The sequence below is a fragment of the Colias croceus genome, chromosome 18 (assembly GCF_905220415.1).
Source record: "Colias croceus chromosome 18, ilColCroc2.1".
Taxonomy (NCBI): domain Eukaryota; kingdom Metazoa; phylum Arthropoda; class Insecta; order Lepidoptera; family Pieridae; genus Colias; species Colias croceus.
In genome coordinates, this window is record NC_059554.1 from 2,309,286 (window position 1) to 2,333,694 (window position 24,409).

Consider the following 24,409-nt stretch of genomic DNA (forward strand, 5'->3'; position numbering starts at 1 on the left):
ATTGATTTGGCAAGGGTATCCTGTATTGATAGTAGGAACAACCGATAAAAACAGAAAATTTCACCCCATTTGCTTGACAGTATCTACAAATGAATGTAAAGCTGATTTTAAAACAATGTTTCAAGGAGTAAAGAGCAATCTTTTGTCAATTTTTTCTCATACCTTTGAACCGAAGATCCTAGTTTGCGACGCGGCAAAAAATATACAGAATGCATTTCGTGATGTGTTTGGAAAAGAAGCCATTGTGAAAATGTGTTGGGCCCACGCTAAGAAGAAGATTTGTACTAAATTGGACCAAACGACAGAGAAGAATTTTCGAAAATATTTATTGGAAGACATTGATGCATTGCAATCAGCTACATCTGTTGAAGTATTTTCTGCTGCTTCGAAGTTGTTCTTGAAGAAATGGAAAGACCAAAAAGCATTCGTAAAATATTTTAAAAAAGAATGGCTAATAAAAAACCCAAATTGGTATTTAGGTGCAGCACCAATATCACCAGCGACGAACAACGCACTCGAGTCCTTTAATAGAGTTATAAAAGACCACAACACCCTCCGCGAGCGTATACCGTTGGCCCGTTTTCTCGTGGTAGCAGAGGAAATGGTTAATAGCTGGTCACTACAAGCAACAGAAGAAAAAATTGCGACACAACCTGAATTGCAGTTATCAGATTGGACAACAGGATATCAATGGGCTAAAACTGATACCAAAATTAGAGTTGTACATTCTACACCGGACAGCACCACATATTTAATTCCAGGCAACAACTCATTCAAAATTAATCAAGCTGAGAAGAAATTCAGGTGTTTTGACGAATACAAAAAAGTGTTTTTTTCATCTTGGAACGTAGTACTACCAAACAATCAGACCGAGTGGATTACTGGTTGCTGTGATTGTCCAGACTTTTATCGCAAGTACAGCTGCAAACATCTAATAGGCCTTGCAATCAGACTGAAATATGTGACGCCACCACTAGAGGCAAAGTCACAACCACTTGGATTAAAACGAAAGCGTGGAAGGCCAACTAAAGCGCGAGCTGCGTTAATTATCCAATAATGGTTTTTGTTTACCTATCTACATTCTTTTCATAATATGTTTCTATTATTTACTATAAGTAAAATGATGGTTTTTCAATAAACAATTGATTTTTCAAAAATAAAGTCTTTTATTTTGTCTCTTCCCCAATAGCTTCAGATAATATTAGTGGCCAATAAACCGACTATTTGATGACATTTTTAGCAAAATTTTGACGATCAATTAATATGGGATGAGTTACATTTTAAACGTACTGAGTTAAAAAGTTAGAAGCTAAATAAATATAATTTTCGATGTCATTTAATAGTATTTTAGAAGTTTACTGTTAGAATGCATGCTCCAAATTTAGATGCTAAAAAATAATCATTATGCTGAGTTGTATTTAGAGTGGTTTACATAGAAGATAACTAGTGGCTAAGATAATATTATTTAGATGCTCGTTAATTGTGGCTGACTTAGTAATTTAGAAGGCAACATACATTTTTGGGGGCGAATAATGATATTTAAAAGAAGCCTGTTTAATTAGCACCCATTGTATTTATTGTATAGGACCTATACCTACGTGAAAACTGATATTTTTATTAGTGTGGATTACTTACACTCATAAAAATGTAATTGAATATAAGTAAAATTCAAATACTACTCAACCGATGGTGATAATAATTTTCCCCATTAAACACTACATTAAAGACAATCCAGGATGGTTTCGGACAAGCATGTAGTGACTTAATATTATAAAAAAAACTTCTATTTTATAGTCATTTAAATAAGCTTTAAAGTTTATCAATTGACCCGCATATTTCACTTTCTCTGCTGTTCAAAAATATTATATTTTACTAGCTTCCGCCCACGACTTTGTACGTGCATCCCGTGTTCCCCGTTCCCGCAAGAATTTCGGAAAATCCTTTCTTAGCGGATGCATACGTCCTAACATCTACCTGCATGCCAAATTTCAGCCCGATACGTCCAGTGATTTGGGCTGTGCGTTGATAGATCACTATATCAGTCACCTTGGAGTTTTATATATACATATATATATATATAGATGTTTAATATTTTTATAGTTTTGAAAAAAAGCTCATTATTATCATGTATATTTATAACATGCATACAATGCAGTCAATATAAAGTGCTATAATATTTCATCAGATTAATTTTAAGCAGCATTTCCAAGCGACAATTCCTCAAAGCAAACAAACTAAACAAATTCTGAATAAACTGGTGTAAATTTAAATTCTAATTGGAAGTGTCACTTCAGTTTTAGCGATCTGCTTGACAAAGCTTTGGCAAAACTGACACGTACAGATTAACTATTTAGATTTTAAATGAGTCACGTTCTATAATTTAACGGATACCATTTCGAATGCCTTACAAAATTCTACGACGAGCTTAACAAAATTATCAATCATGATGAAACGATTCGGTGTTTGTTTTTATTTCTCCATCAGATAAGCGGGCAAGTTATTGTTTAATGCCGTCGATTTGAAACGCTTCCCTTTTCTATTGTTCCCTAAACATTTAGGGTCTTGACGAATGTCTGGTTAATCTTATCTTTTCCATGTTTTGTCCTAAAAATGGTAATGAATAAGCGTTGCGTTATCTTTTTAAATATTTGACGTGTAGTCTAATGAGGGCGCGGCACAATGCACTTTATCTCGACATCTCCAAGTTTTTTACGATCTTTATGAAGTCGTGTGTGCTTTCCGTTTGGAAGTATGGAACATTGTAACGGTTTATTGCTCAGATTTCGTAAGTACATGTAATGCTAACATTGATACCGGGTTTCTATTTGCTTACTCCATTCTCGCCTTTACTAAGCCTTTAAGAACGGTAATCTCGGAATTAGAGGTTGAGAGCGTTAGTCATCATTTTATACATTACTAGCTTATTACCGCAGTTCCGCTTCGGCTTTTTGCCTTCAAATTTTAACTTTTACCGTACCTTTTATTAGATTTAAGTGTTCCATGCACTATTCTATTATTAGTCGGTACTTTCACTACGATTCTTCTAAACTAACACATTTGAACATATTGACGTAAAATATTTGAAAAAATCGTGCATTCTCCGTCCATAAATTACTTTATACTTTTCTTTACACATCTTTGACTAAAGAATTAGGTAAAAGCAATGAATCATACTGTACGTTCCTACGTAGGATCTACCTACGCTTAGTTTTACGTACCTACCTACCAGAAACAGTTTTCTTTCACTTCAAAAACAAAGTCGCTTTCTCTGTCCCTAACCCTATATCCTTATGTCCATGTGTATGCTTAAATCTTTAAAACTACGCAACGGATTTTGATGCGGTTTTTTTAATAGATAGAGTGATTCAAGAGGAAGGTTTTAGTATATAATTTATTAGGTTTTAGACAAAGCGGGCGAAGCCGCGGGCGGTAAGCTAGTCTTTATAATATTGTAAAATATCTGTTAATACAAAAGTATAATATAGAATTCCCAATCAATTGGTATTTCCTACAATAAAAATTCACAAAACATTGACATCTCAATCAGCAACGTGGTAGGTGCAACCGTTCAGGTCGCGGAAGAATTCCAACCAATACCCGCGGCCCCATCATTAAAGCGGCTCGACGGAACACAGTGGGGTTTTAGTCGGTAGGAATCCGACATAACCCACGGCTCCTTCCCCGGGGGCAGTGGGTATCTTTGGAAGATTTCCCCACTAAAAAAAAAAAAAAAAAAAAAAAAAGGTGCAACCGTTCAAAAACACATTAATATTATCTTAATTGGTCTTAAAAATATTTGCGGTCTAGCCGATTGAGTTGTTAGCAATAAGGTGCTGATGTTTCACAGTATATGTTGATTCATACTTCCCAGAAGCGTTGGGTGGTCGTACTGCTAGTTTACAATTTCATAAGGTATGCCGGTTTGTACATGGATTATCCTTTAGAGATTATAATGTTAACAACGCTTATCAAGCACATAATTAAGGGTATGCTTTGAATCTCATAGCAAAGCTTGCTTTGATAAGTACTGTGTTAGAGTCAGGGTAATAAGTTAATAAACACTAGGTTTATAGAGCCTGGATAATATAAGTAATATGTTATTAGGTAAATGAAGATTAGTGTCATATAACTCATATATTAAGGGATAAAAAATAGAAAAATTTTCAAAAAATGTATGTTTTAACACTTTTAATTAGCATCTATATTCAGTCTTAACTATTGTAACTTTTTATAATATAACTATGTAACGTGGGTATACACTATACAGTATACTATGTATAATGAATAAAACTTGAAGTTATTTATAATGTAACTAATAACAAGTTTTTTTCTTCTTACACAATCGTTTAAAGATCTGTTATTTTACTACTTCATAGACTTCAATTTTTAAACTTAATTAGTTTAAACACATAAAGATTTATTCATAAACCAAAGATTTATTCATAAAACAATATTTGCCAAGTGCTTTAAAAATCAAACTAACGACCGTCATTGTATTATTTTCTCAAGATTTTTCGTTTATATCAATTTTAACCTAAAAAATACATGAATAATCTGTAGAGAGCAGATGCCAAGTGAATACATAATGACTCATTCAAATGCTACATAGCATAAAGTATGTGCATATATTACACATAATGCTGTATCATTCCTAACAATTAGACGGACAAACAAACAAACTGCCTGTTTGGTCTCATTAATGTATTCTTAGATGACATGGGTGCTTGTAGTTTTTATTTGCTGTTAAATTGGAGGTGGGCGTTTTGTATTAACATTTTAAAACAATAGGTAAAAAGACCACACTAGGGCATTCTTGAATTGGGCTTTCGTGATATATAATATGAATATATGATGTGGTGCTTTTTGTTTGTACAGGGTCGGTTAATTTTTATTTAAGCAAGTAGGTAATCATACTTTACATTTGGTTATGTTTTAATTAAAGTATTCGAGTTTATCAGTTTCCAAAAGGAAGAAAAAAACAATTTAAAACTGATGGTGATATTAAAAAGACGTAGTTACGACTTACAAAACGTCTTATCAGTAACTGAACACATCATTTCTTGAGTATATTTATTTTGAAAATAATATTTTATTTATCTTATAAAGATATTCGCAACTCATTAATTACGCATACAATTAAATATTCTCCCAAATAACACAGTATAAATCATGGGTTTATTTATTTAAATAACATAATTCCAATTTACACAAAAACGTCCTGTTTCGTTAATTTAAGAAAAACAAGTTTAAAGAATCCATTATGCAAAACGCCTTTTATCCGCAAATTGTAAAAAATTCTAATACGGCCTTTAAAAATTTAGGGGAAAAGATGATCATAATTTATGAAAAGCACCGCAAAGAGGATGCCGGGAATTAATTAAAAACCTTATTCAATTCTTTTTCTTAGACTTTATTAATTAAAGAGGGTGCATTGACTAATCGCTACCGGTCATAGATTGACGTGGGGTGGCCATACTGTTAGTGGAATTTGGAATTTTTTCAGCGATTTTCCAAAATTTTGGGCACCCTATTTGATCCATTTTTATAAACATAATCCTTGTACCTACATCTAGATAAGTTTTACGCTTTACTCGATGAGGAAAAATCGCGATTTTTTTTTATCATTCAAGTAGTCAAATAACTGAAATATATTTTTATGTAAATATCATTAGCATGTGAATAAATGCAACACACTATTCACAAAACACACACAAATTAGAAAATTGAAACAACACAATCACAACACACACAAATTGTATTATGTATTCAATTTTGTTTTTTCTGCGATTAAATGATTAAAAACTACTTTACCCAAATTAAATAACTAACAAAAACGTATCACCAAATCTCATCCCAAACTATATTTAAACTATCAAATCATAATCAATCAAACATTCCAATATTATAAACCTCAGATCGGGAGATATGTACCGATGACGTATGTCCCCAGAAATCCTTCGACATTTGACAAATAGACCCCCTGAGCCAGATCTTATCTTTGTTTTTATGCGCCGGCCGTAGTAGGTACGCATTGAGGCGAAAATTATATAATTTTAATTTACGAAATAATATTAACAATTTTTAAACCATTAACGCTTTAATCCGCATGTAGGTATTCAAAAAATATTTAGTATTTTTATTTACATTTTGCAACATAATATTATTATGTATCTAAGCTCGCAGGCTCGCGGCTCGCATATTTAAATAATTTCAATAAGTAACTATTATATAACTAAACCGGTTATTGTCGATTTCATTTCTTACAAAGGAACGGCGCTGCTTAAGTGACTTTGTAATACAACGGGGACATTAAAGTGTTTGTAATAAATCTAAATATCTCATGAACGAAGTTAGCTGCTGTAAAAGTCAAGCGTTATATTCCTATCCCTATTGCATCTATTCAATCAAACGATTAGCTGTTCCTTTGCGTCGTTATGAATTGCGCCCTATCTAGCACCTAGCGCCCCCACGTCACCTCAAACTCAAATCCTGCCCTGTTTTTATAAGAAGCTTGTCCAATGACCGAAGGATACCGATTCTGAAATATTGAAGTTATGTAACTGTTGAGGTTTCGAGGTCACTTCGGGTTTTTGTTGAAGTCCCTAGAGAGTTGATAAGATATTGGTATTTTTTGTGTTTTAAGATTAATTTTTGTTTATAGATTATACCTGTAGGTATGTACCTAGTAACTTGCTACTAATTTATCCATATTTAAATGTGAGATGATAAAATTTGTCTAGATATTTTTTATCTGCTTCGTAGTTTTCTTAATACTTCATAATATCATCCATGTAGTCATACAGGTGAATATTTTCATCATAAATGAATCAGTCGTTTGGACTGTTGTTTATGGTTCATTTTGAAATCCATATGAAAGCAGTATTTTCACTAAATGTTACCTGAATTTAGAACGAATCAATTATTACTCTATATATAGCTTTTAAATTAACAAAAAAACAAACTGGAATTTAGTGCACGTGCATTTATATTTTTAATTTTTCATAGGTACATAGAATAATCATTTTCAACCGCACTATATAAAACAGTTTTTTTGTTTAATTGCCCTCAATTCAAGCAATTACTAACAAACGTACATGCAATTATTTTTATCTGCATCACGCCCACATTCATATATATATTTTGTTTTCTATTTCCCCTTATCATATCCACCCCTTATTAAAATTATTAGCATAGCCTCCCCTTGCATTAGTTATCATGTGTAGGTAAATAACATTTCACAGTGTTTGTAATGAAACTAGTCTGAAACGGCTTGACCGATTTATATGAAGTTTTTTGTGTACTTTCGGAGGATCTAGTAATATATAGCTTAAAGTTTAAATATAAATTATAAATTTATATTTATAAAGCATTTGAATGCCATAAAACAAAAAAATCAATTTCATATAACCTTACGTTATTAGGTAATATTATCAGAAAGTCCGAAACGGCTTGACCGATTTCGATTCAGTTTTTGTGCATTTTGATAGACCTAAGAATATGTCGTAAAGTATCCTTACTAATAAATAAATGCGAAAGCGTGTTGTTTGTCTGTCTATCACATCGAAACGGATTAGGTATATCATGTAGATGTAGGTAATGTTTGTGTACTTAGAGTTGCACTTCACACACTTTAGGTATTCATATAAATCAAGATATTATATTTAATATTTTAGCATTTAGTCTATATCTAATCGGACTAGCTATTACTATTAATAATTCATTGAAAATATCTTACACAAAGCATACAATATCGTACATTATAATACACACAAAAAACCAAACGCCTCTCTCGGTCAGATGAAGCAATTTGGGTCAAATATCAACACTCGAACAAAAAATATATTACACGCACCATTGATTCCCTAAGGGATAAAATTGGGAATATTAAAATTTAACTTACCTGGGTCCCATACTGTAAATTCATCGTAATTATTTATTATTATTATTAGAAAAAGTTTGAGGTTTGATATCTTAGTTGAGGTCTTTAGGTAGGTGAGGTTTATTGAGGTATTAGTTGTACTAAAAGAGCTGTCCTTTGGCATGTTCCTTTATGTAGTTATTATAAAACTAGATTTCCGCCCGCGGCTTCGCCCGCGTTTTCAAAGGAAAGCCCGCATAGTTCCCGTTCCCGTAGGATTTCCGGGATAAAACCTACTCTATGTGTTAATCCAAGTTACCCTCTATATATTGTGTGCTAAATTTAATTGTAATCGGTTCAGTAGAATTTGCGTGAAAGAGTAACAAACACACACATACATATCCTCACAAACTTTCGCATTTATAATATTTAGTAGGAAGGAGATTATTACATTAGTAGGATTATTGACATTTTATCGCATTCAGCTGTTAATATTTATTTAAACGTATCTACATGAATTAAATTTTCTCAAATAAGTCGGTAAACATATCAGTTTAAATCTTAAATTAGATTTATAATTTAGTTCAGAAGTTCTTAAGAATATAATCCATACTAGTTAATATTATAAATGCGAAAGTAACTCTGTCTGTCTGTCTGTCTGTTACTCAATCACGCCTTAACTACTGAACCAATTTGCATGAAATTTGGTATAGAGATATTTTGATACCTGAGAAAGGACATAGGATAGGTTTTATCCCGGAAATCCTACGGGAACGGGTTTTTCTTTGAAAACGCGAGCGAAGCCGCGGGCGGAAAGCTAGTATCTTGATAAATGAACAAATGCAGTGCATGAATAACTGTTTTTTGTTTACGTCATAAAATATTAAACAAAATTGTTATATCAAAGTTATTGAACGTATTCTAGCCCCCCTTAACGCCCCTTGTCCCTTTATCGGCCATTATAAATACAATAAAGTTATGTTTCATTTTGATATTATCATAACAGCTGGCGGAACGGTAATAAAAACCATATGTCAAATAAATAATAGACTGGATTTCTTGGCAAATGCATCTTTGTAACTTTTAGCTATTGATTAAACTGAAGCACGCTAAGTTAAGTTTACGTTAATACCACTTAATATCTAGGTAGTTAATAAAATATGTATTAACTACCACTACTACATAGCTGTAGGGTGATCATAATTGTAATATTAAATAATAACAGTGTTTCTCTAATTTACAAGTCATTTGAATCCTGCAAGAAAGAAGAAAAACTATTAAGAATGTCGTGACTAACTACCATTAGTAAACCGCAAGTTTAACAGTTTTGGCCAAATGCGTTACACATCTAATAAAGCAATTATATAAGACCCTTTCCAAACATTACATGCATCATTTATTGTCTACCCGTTGCGTGAGGATACAATGAAATTAATATAGGAACACCTTTTATTTGGTATTGTTGAAATGGCGGGCTACGTATTGCGTGACAGTTTAAAATTACTTTTAGTGATCTTATGTGTTTTAAAAAGGGTCTTTTGTCATATAGCCATTATGTACATACTGACAACTGTATAATTTTACCTTACTAATTGTAATACTGACAAGTAGGTAATTCACTATTTTATCTGAACCTCTTGGATGAGAATGAGATGATACACATTTAGGAAGATGCGTTTTCCTAGGATGTTTTTATAGTTTTTCCCTGTTAAACGCCCAGATACTATCACTAGTATAAGGCCATTCTCCCATTACATTAGGTACCGGTAGCGTAGTGTGCGAGCCTATAATCTACATACAAATGTATGTGAGATACTCCGCGGCGACTAGTCTCCGAGACTTGCAGGATACTTGAATCGCCTGTGCGTATCGCAATGGTAGAATGGCCTAAAACATATTTACACATATTTTAAAGTATTTCCTTCTTTATTCCAGAAGATAGACGCATACAACCACAGCGGGCCATCTCTACAGACGTCTGCAGTGATCGCGCTCTGCTCAATAGTACTGGTTCTTGGCATTTTCATCGGCGCCATTTTGGTTTGGAAGTAAGTATTTTACCCTACAAGCTGCTCTCCACGGTTTTACCCGCAGTGCTCCACTTCTGGGGGTCTTATAGTGATGATAGCCTTCCTCGATAAATGGGCTATCTAACACCAAATAATTTTTCAAATCGGACCAGTAATTCCCGAGATTAGCGCGTTCAAACAAACAAACTCTTAAGCTTTTTCAAATTAAGCATAGATATAATATAATATAATTTTACCTTACTAATTGTAAATGTGAAGTTTGTGATGTAATGTGTGATGTATGATTGTTGTTCCTTCACGAAAAAACAACTAGAGGAATCTGGATAAAACTTTACGGTAATTAGGTATCTATAGTTTTAAATCGTTTAAATGCTAATATACCTAAAGGTAAATTAATTGTCTTACATAGTATTAGCTGCTTTCCCCGGCTCTTCTTGCATAGAACTTTTTGTAACATTTTCGAATTTTTAAAAGTTATCATACGAAATAATAGAAATAAAATACATATATCTACTATGAAACATCCTCGATCTGCTAGAGATCATAAATTAATCAATCTACTTTTATTACCAAAATTATACCTTCATCTAAAACAAAAAAAAAGCTGAATCTATAAATCTATCTATTATTATCCCCATACTAAACAAGAAGAGAGATTACTGATTTACACCTAACAATCCTGAACATTTTACATAAAGCGTTTACCACCTTATTTCGAATGGAATAAAGTTCACAATAAGCTCTTACACCTGTGTAAGATGGTTTTAAACGGGGTCTTAAAGCAGTCGTCACTTGGAGGCAATGGCCCGAAAGTTGATTAGAGTAGCTGTCACCTATGCGAGATTTAATCTTTTTGAGGGCGCGATTGGTACAAGTGATAAACTGTAATCGGTTATCGTTTTTTCTTTTATTTTGCGTAGTTTTGAAAAACAAGGAAATAGTTGAAACTTTTAGGTTTTAAGTGCTAAGATATTGCCATCAATAATATAAGCAATTTGAAATGAAAGCGAGAGTGATATTTTATTTTCTTGCAAAGTGTTATGTTTAAAAATCTTAGATTCCTACTGTTCTACAAGAATATCATATTATCTTATAATTTTAAGTAATTATAAACTGTAATAGTAAACTTTACTAATCTTTCAGTCAATATAACTATTATTATTTTTATTTAAAAATCACGAATTTGTGTGAAAAGAAAATATCTCCGTTACTTCTAAAATAAATCATTATTTAATTTAATCTTACTTGAAGTACCATTTTTTTTTATTTCTTAATGTGGCGTTAATATGACGATCTATTCTACAAAATTAAGCTTTTCCTAATTCCTACTCGTATTAATTACAAGTACCTTCCTATTCAATATTATACGTATCTTCAAAATTATTTACCCGCTTCCTCCTTCAACTTGTACCAAACACATAAAGTTAATTATACCTGCCACAGTCACAATACACACGTCTCCACGTTTGACAATCGAATATAAAGGTCTGATATATTATATTGGTATTTAAGAATATCGCTTTAATAAGGCGAGTTAATGTGAAACGGTTTGAAATAATTGGATTTCGCGCACGACGTATTTATAGTGAAGTTAATAGTAGAACTTTTCTTGGAAGATAAGGCGCATTTAGAAGACACGTGTTTTATTTTGTACATAGGTAGGTACCTATATAAAGATTAGATTAATTCTTTTCTTTCTTTTTTCGTATTTTGCCATTTAGAAAACTAAATATTCTGTGATCTTCACCGAGTTCCATACATACCTATAGACAATTTTTTTATTCAATAAATGAATAGGAGGTTAACTATATACCTACTTTGGAGTAAAGAGAAGAGAAATATTATGAGTTATGACATTCTAAAATACATAACAAATAACAATATACCTAATATGTATTTCCTTCCTGCGAGGACCACGGTCGGAAAACGTCTACACGCTAAACAATATCTATACATATAATAAATCTGTAGAAGGGTCAATTCTGTACATTGAAAATATTGAAAAAATAAATAGCAGGGGGTGTTACTGGATCGATACCAAACCCAAATATGTGATTTAAAAAATTTTTGTCTGTCTGTCTGTCTGTCTGTCTGTATGTGAAGACATCACGTGAAAACTACCGGTTCGATTTCGATGAAACTTGGTATAATTATACCTTATTATCCTGGGCGTAAAATAGGATACTTTTTATCCTGGAAAAATACGTAGAAAAAAAATTATCTTAATTTTTCAGTTTTATTCATAGACGTTCTGTAGAACCGTGAACACACGTGTATTATTATAGGCCTAGCCGTATTTGGGTCCAATAGATAATTATATAAAAGATGTCATTGTCAGAATTACTCAAAATGGAGAAATAAACCATCCACGCGAAGACCGAAATCCGCGCGGACGGAGTCGCGGGCGGAAGCTAGTAACGAATAAACGCTTTCAAAACTCTTTATAAGGTAAAGGAAATGACTGTTTTGTAAATGAATTTGTGTCCTAAAAATCTTCACGTTTACATCACAACATGTGTCATATGATTTCAACAGCAACATTAATGTTTACCCAACTTCGAAAGAAATGTATTTTGGTTTCACAATACGCTCTCATATTGTGTTTATCATTCATAAATCATGCCTTGTCAATCCGTAAACACGGATGCTGCGGTCTATTTTGGAAATTCCGTTTTTATCTCAGCTTGTTTGGGTATAATAATCAATTGTTTCCAATCTTCTGATGGATTGAGATGGGTGTAGGAATTACATTATTATTTATTATTTAGTTTAATTTGTAATTGTTATAAATAATTCAAAAATTATCGAAGTGAAACTTCTTTAGGCGCGTTGCGACTTGAGAGTAAAATCTCAATGTCGTAGCAATACCGTCACGTCATGGAGTAAGGCGACGATTCTGGTATCTTTGAATCTTGCCAAAGAAGTTTCACTTCTGACACGTGTGCTCGTTATTCTTGTGATGATAACCCATGATAATACATTAGTTTCGTTGTGATAATAGACATCACTATCACTACATACCTAGTATAAAACAAAGTCGCTTTCTCTGTCCCTTTAATGTCCCTATGTCCCTTTGTATGCTAAAATCTTTAAAACAACGCAACGGATTTTGATGCGGTTTTTTTAATAGATAGAGTGATTCAAGAGGAAGGTTTTAGCATATATATAATTTAGGTATTAGGTTTTAGACAAAGCGGGCGAAGCCGCGGGCGGTAAGCTAGTACCTTAATAAATACTTCAAAACAATGTTACTACGTAATCAATAATCATAGGTATGTATTAGGTAGGTTCTAAGAAATTCTGTAACTGTCTTAGGTACCTATTTTCTTTTCCAATACAATTTCCTAACAAACGAAGTTACGCAATATAAAAATATTGTAACAATATTTCTATCGATATTTATAAGTCATACGAAAATAGGTTATTTTTATATGTAAGAAAAGTGTATTCCCTAAAAAGATTACGTTAGCGACATCTTCAAAATTGACGAACTTAGTTCTACTTTTTTGAGACATTTTTATCAATTTAGACTTAAGAGGATGTATTTTATTTTTATCGTTGTTGGAAACTTGCAAATTTCCCTTCATATTGCTTCCAAATATTTAGATACGCTTATTCTGTTCAGATAAATGGTCAATATTCAATGTAATAATATCAAATATTTAAGAATAACTTATCTTTCTATTGAAAAAATCAGAATATGATAGAACGAACCTTATAATAACAGGAATCCGTTTTACAATAATCTTATTTCCGAAATATCTAATACTAGAGCAATATTGAATCACAAAATTTCTGGCCGAAACAACTCCTCGAAAATTACTTTAAAATTATACACCCACCTACCATTTCAGTCCACGAACTGTATTTTCTATAAAATAATATGAAAATAGCATCTCGATGTTCCAACGCGTGACTAATTATGCCAAAATTACACACTCTATGCCGCTGGCCTGTGATTGGCGGATATCAAAACAGCGGACCAATAGCGTGTGAGGGCGGGCCTGCGTGTGCGCAAGTCTAGTACAAAGTATGAATATTCAACGGTTTTTTGCACCCTGACACATTGTCTTCATTCACCTGTCTAGCAGATGTTTTATAGCATTTTCCTCATAGCCTGTAATTTAGTTTCGTAGGACGGTAAATAAGTGGACAAATTGACGGTGTGAATCATTTTTTGTTTGAGAGAGAGGGGGATAGTTAAATAGAGAAAATCTTGAAGATGTATGACATGAGAATGCGGAATAAATCATGAGCAGAGACTATCTGCACAACTAATTGAGCAAGTAAAACCGTGCAATTCATCAAAATTGAACAATATCCTATTTATGTAGTTTTTAATCCCATATAAATTTCTCATATAAATTATTAAACAAAAGAATGTAAACTATATTCAGTAACAAAAATAACCCCAATCCAAACACTAAAATCCACTCAAGGATCAATCATTAGAAATGGGTTAAAAACAAAATCGATAAGCATCCAGTCGGGTTTCTCAAACCCGCATAGCTCTTGAAGGGCTATACAATGGACTACTCAAGACCTTTTGTCTCACGGAGAGGCCCTTCTTAGTCCCCAGGTGAGACCTTTTAATTCGTAGATCTGAATCGTTAGGGTGCTTGAAATTTGTATGGTGGGTAAAAAATGTACGTAGAGAAATGTTTAAGGAGTTTTATTTTAACTAAGTATAGAATTTTTGCTTTTTGTTGTGTATAAAATGACTGAGAGTTTGAATCATTTTTATGAATTAAAATGTAAGTTTTAAAACAGTCTTATTTTAAGAAAAGTCGGATCCATAGGTATAGTAGTTAACTATAATTTTAGTGGGTATGTTAATTCTAACTAAAGATTAGTTACCTTTTTTTTTAAAAAAAAAAAAAAAAACTCTATAAACGCAGAATCGAAAAAGTAATCGTAAACTACTGAGGTAACTAAACTTTAGGTAACTAATCTTTAGTTAGAATTAACATACCCACTAAAATTATAGTTAACTACTTAATAATTCTAACTAAAGATTAGTTACCTAAAGTTTAGTTACCTCAGTAGTTTACGATTACTTTTTCGATTCTGCGTTTATAGAGTTCGTCCTTATCTTCAGACGCTTTTACCTGATCGAATTATTACGCACAAACATTTTGGCATTGGTAAGTCGTACCTACTGTAAATAAATACCTACCTATAGCTTCATATGTGTTACACTTCCAGTACATCCCTGAAATTAACCTTTAACTAAACCAATGTACAAAGCGAAACCCCTATCTAATACTAAAATGATAATGTCTTTATTAAGCCCATTGTCTCATATACTTACTATAAGCCCTTATTACGGCTAATCTACATACAATGACGTATTTGCATGATATCTCAATTCGCTAGCAATGATTTGAATAGTAAAATTTTACGCATGACGTGTTCCACGACGATGAGAAAGGCGAGCGAAGCGTGACTCTGTTGTAATAAATGTTGTGTATCAAATATGGGTGGGTTCGTGCAAAAAGTTGTACATATTAACATGGTTGACTAACTGTGCCTCGCCGTTTTAGACGCAGTGCTCCGCTCCCGTTGGTATTCGCGAGATGATATATAGCCTATAGCCTTCCTCGATAAATGGGCACCGAAATAATTTTTCGAATCGAACTACTAGTTCCTGAAATTAGTGCGTACAAACAAACAGACTCTTCAGCTTTATAATATTAGTATAGTGCGTGCAAAAAGTTGTACGTGTCCTTAAGCCGGCTACTCACCTACCTGCAGCAGCGGCAATATTGGAATTGCACCCTTAATTGGCTCCTTAATTGTAATGTGTATAGGCAAGCAATTTAAAGAACCGCTGAAATTGCTCCGAGATTGTTCCAATATTGCCCCTGGGGCGGGTACGTGAGTAGCCGGCTTTAGTAGATTATGATTTTGGAAAAAAAAAGAATATAACAAACTGTAACTAAAAATATGTTTAAATACTACTCACCACAGAACTATATCGAGAATCACCACACACACCTCACTACTTTAAAATTACTTCGTTTAACAAACAGCAAAATGAGTAGGAACATACACAGTTCATAACGTAGGAAACTAAGTAAGCATCGTTTATTTTAATTAACCTACCTATAAATAATTGAAAGCAATTTGCTCTTAGAAGGTACCTTCGAGCAAAGCAAATTACCTATATAAATAAATGAAGACTTGACTTAATTTTTACAAATTATTCGACAATCTCAACACTCGTGTGTTCGTAACAAACAATAGAATTGCATGCTCTTGTTCTTAACTATAGCAATAATTCCGTTGCATAACGACATTATCGTTTAAATGTTACTGGAACAGTTTCACAAGGCACGATTGTAATAATTTTACTTTTAACGATAGCAATTCTGAAATAAAGTTGAACCAGGTTAAACTTATATAGTAGGTACCTAGCTTTCCTCTAGCTTCGCCCGCGCAGTCAAAGGAAAACCCGCATAGTTCCCGTTCCCTTGGGATTTTCGGAATAAAACCTCTGTCCAGTCTCACGTCTCCACCTATATCTCTACTAAATTTTATCAAATTGGTTAAATGAATCATCCCGTGAAGAAGAGACAGATAGACAGAGTTAGTAGTTACTTTCCCATTTATTATGTTAAATAGTAAGGATCTAGTTATTATTTGGTAGTTAGGTACTACTTTACTACTTACGTATTTTTTAAACCTGTTTTGAAACTTTGGTGAAACAAGATAGATTGATATTTCGAGTTTTAGATGAAAATATAATGGCCACTTACAAAACTTAACTAGACATGTTTTGTTTATTTTATCTGTTGGTTAAAATTACAAATAATGTGTTAAATATTAGTCAATGAGTGTTACTCATATAATAACTTCATCATACTCATATTTATTTAATAAAAACTAATAGCCAAGTGTGTTACGCGGAAAACTCGAGAACGGCTGAACCGATTTCGAAATTTTTTTTGTAATATTCCTTGAAGTACGAGGATGGTTCTTATGGTGGGAAAATGTAAACATGTAGCTACCACGGGCAAAGCCGGGAAGGATCTCTAGTCTAGTAACATTGTTATACTGTATAAGTAATTCCTTCCTATATAAATGGCCATTTTGCAACTTAATTAAATTGATTTAAATGCAAGCACTAAGTTATATAGTCTTGTAAACAAGTTGTTATGTAATGTAAGTTAAGTTATTAAGATATTGCGTGGGCAATAAATCTCTAACTTACTATCTTAAGCATAATATTTCAGTTTTGATTTAGGTATGCTTTGAATAGAGATTAGTTTCAATTTAGATTTCCTGCTTTGTAGGGTAAACAAAACTGTAATTTACGGTTGCAATATATAATTTATTACTTAATAATTATAATGTTTCAATTATTGTAGGTTAGTGTATCTTATAGTTATTTTATGATTTATTAATGATTGCCAATTTTTTATACATATATATAATTGTGTTGCGAATAATATTGGTATATTTTTAACAATAGAAACTACTCATTCATAAACTAAATACCAAATATCTACAAGTAGGTATATTTTTAAATTTATCAGACGTTTCTTGTCATTAACGTATTATATCCAGTATTTTTTTTTTTATATTTGGACATTTCTATAACTATCTGTAAAGTTTCAGGTACCTTCTTTCCAATTTCCATCACGTTACAACGTTTTCAATACATTATAATAGTCGTTTATTTATTACTTCTAGTTTCGCATATTATCAATGTAAAGAAATATTAAAGTTTAAAATTCACTGCCACGAAGTTAGACTAGGATATGCCAATTCTATGCAGAAACTTCACAGACGGCTGACGAGTTTCTAGTCTATAAATGTAGTTTTATTACGAAAATATATTATGTTAGCTGTGTCCTGTGGTTTTACCCGCATTGCTCCGTTCCTGTTGGTCTTATCGTAATGATATATAGTATATATTATACCCTTATAGCCTTCGCCCTTCCTCGATATCTAACAACGAAAGAATTTTTCAAATCGGACCAGTTGTTCCCGAGATTAGCGCGTTAATACAAACAAACTCTTCAGCTTTATAGTTTGTATGATATTATAGATTGTATGTTCTGTGGCATAGTAGCTTCAAAACGAATTTACCAATTTAAGTGTGGTCTCATAAGCGGAAATATTTCTTAGTTAAGGATCACTTAAGATAATGTATTTCCATTGAAACTAGTGTCAATACCTACACCTAAAATCTCACCGAACATCTAGGCATACAAGTTTTTGTATATTAACATTTAATTCCAGTTTTTATCATACCATAAAAATATTGTGAACGCTCCTTGACACGCCTAGCTCTTTTTATATTTTTCATTGAAAACGGCCAAATGTATCTAGTAAATGTATCTATAATGCAAATATGTCCTCATTAATATTGAATTTACGAATAAACTGCCATATCTTGAACTCTAAAAAATCCATATATTACAATACAAGAACTACCTTATCCAACAGTCAATATATCACTTCTATATTGCAAAATTATTCCTCTTTTTATAGTGTCGATAAATTAACTCCGACCTGCACTAGGAAGATCAATCTTGGATTATGTTCAGGCGATTTAACCGACTGTGCACTTGGATCTATGGATAATGTGTGAAATCTAACGTATATTATATGCATTTATTTACGTTTGGAGTGTTTTAAATACTCACAAGGAAAATACGCTTGAAATTCACAAAAAATGACTCTCTATTGTCGAATAGTTTGGAATCTTAATTTAATGGTAGGGTAATAATTTAAAAGACTCACTTCGACATTCTTGATGCAATAGAATTTGTAATTATGTTGGTACCTACTGCAATTCGTCATATTATCTTTTCATCATTTTTTCCTGTACATTAGTACTTAGTAGCTATAACTAGATACATATAATATGTTTCAAATCAAATACACACAAAGTACCAAAACTTCGCTTATGTAGTTTGAACAAAACTTAAAACATAATTTAAGACCCATTATAATCCTGTTGAAATTGGTTCACCCGGTTACTCTAATATTATTATAATAGAAACATGACACTATTTCATAATAACTAGGACTTTCATTCGGCTTTGCTGTTCCTTGATACAAAGTTTTTGTCCTAATCTATCTCTAAAGCGAAATTTCATTCAGATCTGATCAGCAGTTTTTGATACTTAACTTTAAAGTACAGAAATATTAATTAGGTACTAGTTAATAGTTTAATTTTTAGAAAGAGTACTTAGTGTGTTTGATTTTATGTATTTTGCTCTACTATAGACCCGGTTAAAATTTCAGGAATTTCTATAAAATAAAGGCAAATAAAAGCGACTCTTGTATATGATAAATATTTAAATGTGAATGCATTGTTTGTTAACACGATCTCATTTGTGTACCTACGGTCTACTTCATTTACAAATTTCATGCAAATCCGTCCAGCCGATTGCATTACTGAGAAACAAACATACATTCACATACCTACATAATATTTAATCAACAATTTATTTTATTGTATTTATTTATACAATTGTAAAAAATAGTAAAGCAATGTTCATAAATAAATACGATACCTATCGCATAACCATTACCTAATTCGTCACAATCGTAACATAGAAATGGAATCTTTTATAAAGATAGATGGAACATTATCTTTATAAAAGAAAGCGATACGCTCCATTTCACGGCACATAGTAATGGTTTAAACAGCTTTTACAAATCTGTCCCTCAAGTTGACATTGATAAACTACTCTAGCGTGGAAAACCGCGAAACGGAATACACTTACAATTACTTTGGTGTATAAATAGGTTTGTTTTTATTTTGTAGAAGGATAAGCTAATTATGAAAATACTAAGCGGGCGCGCGGTTTCACTCGCGAAATTACTATCAAAACATTTTACCTATATTTCGACCCAATGACCTATTACCTATACTAGTAGACGCGGCATACGCCAACATCATTGCACTAAAAAACAGCGTAATTAATACATACCTACTTACTAACGCAGTATCACCAATACAGTTGTTCTCTCTTTCACTCTCACGCACGAGACATAATACATGTCTCACTCATGTACTTCGTAATAACAACTGCCGATTTAAATACAAAAAGAACGTCCAGCCACGACGCTGAATGGTGCGTGACTAAATGAAACTCGGGCACTTAGCTGAGTTTTTTCTTGCCAAAATAGAGAGCGGGTAACGTATCTAGCTTTTTTATATATCATAGATTTCGACCCCTTAGGTGTTAAAATTGTGACAGACAGATAGAAATAAGAATAAAAAAAATACCTAGATGAAAGCAGTATTATACCTACTAGCTGTTTTTTCTGACTTTGCTCGGGTTCATCTGGTATATATAAAAAATAAAGAGTCAGTGTACCTAGCTTCTAAAGATAAAGGATTTTTAACATCAGTCGAGTTGTTTTTGAGTTTAATCGTAACAAACAAACAAATCTCTCTAATATTATTGTAATTTTTTACCACACGGTAAAACACAGCATAGTTAGGTATACTAATAACTAGCATCGGGTTTCACTCGCTTCAACCATGAAATTCTGTAATGTGATCTATGTATTTACATTCCTGTGTTATAAGTTAATGTAATACCTATTGTATTTACCTACATTGTTGACATAATAGGTAGGTATAAGGTAACAAGTTGGATGAAGATATGTAACAAATACTTTAATTGGTATTTATAAATGGTATATAATAATATATCTATTGCACTATTGCACTAAAATCACTATATCACATTTTTATCTCAAAAACACGTAAATTAGGTAGTAGGTATTTACCTAATTATAAGAAAAAATGAAGTTTTTAAATAGGCAATTATGTATTATAATTTATAACTACTTGTATTATAAATTAAGTAGAGAAAAATATGTTATTGTAATAGGTAGAATAGAATAAGTAGATAGGTACCTACCTAATTATTACAGGTACGTAGTTGTGTATGTATACATATATGTATTAGGTATATAAATATAAATTGTGATTTCCAATACTAACATCACTCTTGCAAATCACAATTTAAAATTTTACTGATCATTAAAATTTCTCATTTTGCTGTTTATTTTTATTAAGTCCATACCATAACAAGGCGCCGATCACTTGACCGCTGATCCGTTATAGATGTGGTCAGTTAATTAGACCACCGATGATGATTTGTAGCATGTAATTATAGCTAATAACTGTGAATATTCATTTATTATTAAAGTGCTAAGTTAAGGTTTTATAAGACGAGTAAGTTAAGGAAGTACGGTGGACAATCTTACTGATGAAGATACAGTTGACACAATATGTTAAATGCATCAATTTAAGGAAATAATTCCTCGTTAGCTAAAGTCCAAAGCTATATGTAATTTTGTATTGTAATAATTGAAAATAAGGTAGGTACCTAAATGTGGTAATTGTAATAATTCTAAGTGTAATTAGTTATGGCATTTAGCGATACTTTACACCTGACATTATAAGAAACAATAGGTCATTACGATTACCTTATTAAAGAAAATTAAAATTAGGTACCTCTACCTAATTTGTTAGAATTTTGCATTTCAACTCAAAAATTTCCACAAAAATCTTAAAAAACATACCTACCTGTTAAAACTATTTCCACTCCAATACCCAAAAAACGGCAATTATCAAAACATCGTACACCGTCGCCCATCACTATCGATACCGCCTCCCGCCAATCAATTCCATACACGTCCACCTGATTAGTGATGCACCGGTTATCGAGAAACTCGATATCGACTGCGGTGTCGACGATTTGACGTATAATGTTTGCATGTAATATTTACGTCTGATTACACTCGCTAACGGGCGCAACAAATTGAAGATTCAACGATTTAATTGGACTTGATGGGTATAAGTAATTTAACACCAAGTATTTTTTGTTAGATTCCACCCGTCAGAGTGGATTTTATTCATTTTTTGTAGTGATATATATTTTTCTGACAATTCTTCATCCGTCGGTATGTCCTTCATTATTATGTCATATCTTTCTGAAAATACACGTTTTTCCGGGTTGAAATTACATATCGATTTTATCAATTATCATACTTAAATTAAAAATGATGATCTATTGAAAGATTATTTCTGGGAAATATTTCTTACAATAATTTAAACCATCAATGAAAGGACATTTCAAAAGTAAACAACATAGTGTAGCGTTATATTTACGTAAGTTACGATCAATCTAATGTTCAAAATTTCTATTGCATTACAAATGAACAGCCATAATTCTTCAAATCAGATAAAAGTTCGAGCGAGATTGTAGCTTCATTGAAAAATGTTAAGTTTATCTTAAAAAATTTGATACAAGATAGACAATCACTTTAGTTAGAAAGGAATAGAAATCATTTTTTAGTGTTTGATTTAAAATTAGGACACAAAAGATTTTACTTTATTACCTATCTTATTAAAAAAAGAATATTTTATATTCCTATCTTAATATATACTCAAATAAAATTAATAAAAGTTTTTATCTGATTGTATTTTTGTATATTGATTATTAAATTCAGAATTGGGTTTCAAATATTAGCTTTATTACAATTCCTAGAAGAAAGTTGTAATCTAAAAAATATATGTACTATGTATCTACTAATCTTAAGGAAAATCTTTAAGTGAAACGAATATTAAACTCAAACTCAAAACTCAAACATTCATTTATTCAATTAGACTACTATTTAGTAGCACTTTCGAATCGTCATTACATAATTATTTTAACATTTACCACCGATTCGGAAAGCAGTGATCTATGGAGAAGAATATTAATTCATCAGGTCCATATCCCACAAGAGACTTCAATATACCTAACATAAGTCTTCAAAATCGGTGGGTGGTCATCTTGCTCCGGAAGTTATCTATAAATAAATAAAACAAACTGATAACAAATTGATAAGATTTAGATAAATTATCGAATGTATCACAAAGCAAATTATTCAGAGATATGGGCAAGAGAGATGAGTGTGATATCTATTACATAGTACGTCATTTATAAATCTATATCTGACTTGATCGTAATGTTCCTGTGTATTTCAATATCTATTGTGGCTATAAATAGACCAAACGACAATTATTAATTATTGAAGTGAAACTTCTTTATCGGGGCCGGAAAAAAATTTAGTGTAACATTTTTTCGTTACGCGTGACATTTTTCCGTTACGCGCCATTTTTTCTTATCCCTACCACGCGTGATTCGACGTATTTCTGTAAAGTTGCATGTAGTAAATTATTTTTTAAAAATAAGGTCATAAAGAAGTTTCACTTCTCACGTGTGTACACTAGTACATGCACACTTTTTTTTTCTTGTACGTACTCTTTTAAGAAACTACCGCATTCAAAATTAATATTTTGACAGTTACCTAGTTAGTAGTTATTTATATAGTTACTTCAATTTTATCGTAATCACACATATAAAGTTACATAGTCCAATTACTCAATATTTATTAACCTTATTACCTTCCTTAGACCTACTTAATGTTTTTGATCCAAAATTTTCGTCACGTTATATATAAGCAATCACCTGATAAATCTGTATTATATGAACATCTACAGACTTCAAAATCAAATAAGTATGCTAATTACTGACAAGTTCTTCAAATCTTTAAACCTATTGTTTATCATGAACTTGATTATAAACCACAGACTTAATCATCTGCGACAGGCGCCTTCATACATTTCCGTTCAGCAACAATCATACCAACAAACATTACTTTTGTAATTACAATATGTTTGTCTGCGAATGCGTGGGATGGATATTGTATCTATGCATTAATTTCTTTAATGGTTACCATCCTGTTGATATATCGTGTATTATTATTATAGTTTAATATCAAGTTGTATTGTGTAAGTTGTAATTGCTGTACTCGTATGCTTTTATTTATTTATTTCTCTTTGGGAAACAAACAATACAGTGTTTCTTAAAATTAAAAAAACAAAAAAACTATACCTACATATATACTGAAATTTACATTCTTATAATATAAAAACACATTCAGTCACATACAGTAGACATTAATTAAATTAAATTTGATTTTGATCAAAGTTTTGTGCGTGAAATATATATTTCAACAAAATAATATAAATAAGCAAAAATAATCTACACATTTGGTTGTACAAGTACTTAGTATGATGTTTTGTTTGCAGACATTAAAAACAGTTATGTATATAGAAAATACGTAAATTTCGTAATTTCTCTAATAACATATTATGTACAGGTTAAAAAAACACCTTAAAATCGTATTCAAAACAAACTACCTACTATTATCCTAATATTTATCTTGTTATTTTTAATATTTATCTTGTTATTTACTTTACTAATAAGAACAATTTTGTCAACAGGCACAAAAGAAAAGTCACCAATCTGTTGCCTTCAAAGTCAACAGCGCCGAGTCAAAGTTCAGGGTCGCAGAGACGAGTTCCTCCACCAGCACCTTTGTACGAGGACCTACAGGACCTGCCTCGGAGACCACCCTTGCCGCAACGGCCTGATATAGAACCCCAGCTTGAGGTAAATATCTTATGATTTCTATTTTGCAGTTCATTTAATTA

At 31.8% G+C, this 24,409-nt stretch overlaps 1 protein-coding gene across 2 annotated transcripts in view; it reads left to right on the forward strand.

The window, feature by feature from the left end:
* LOC123699802 overlaps positions 1-24,409 on the forward strand; it is a 197,876-nt gene that overhangs the window by 171,532 nt on the left and 1,935 nt on the right. For both annotated transcript variants that reach the window (XM_045646832.1, XM_045646833.1), the window contains 2 exons: positions 9,794-9,906; positions 24,200-24,368. In XM_045646832.1, the coding sequence (XP_045502788.1) occupies positions 9,794-9,906; positions 24,200-24,368 (282 nt within the window). The remainder of the gene's footprint in view (positions 1-9,793; positions 9,907-24,199; positions 24,369-24,409) is intronic.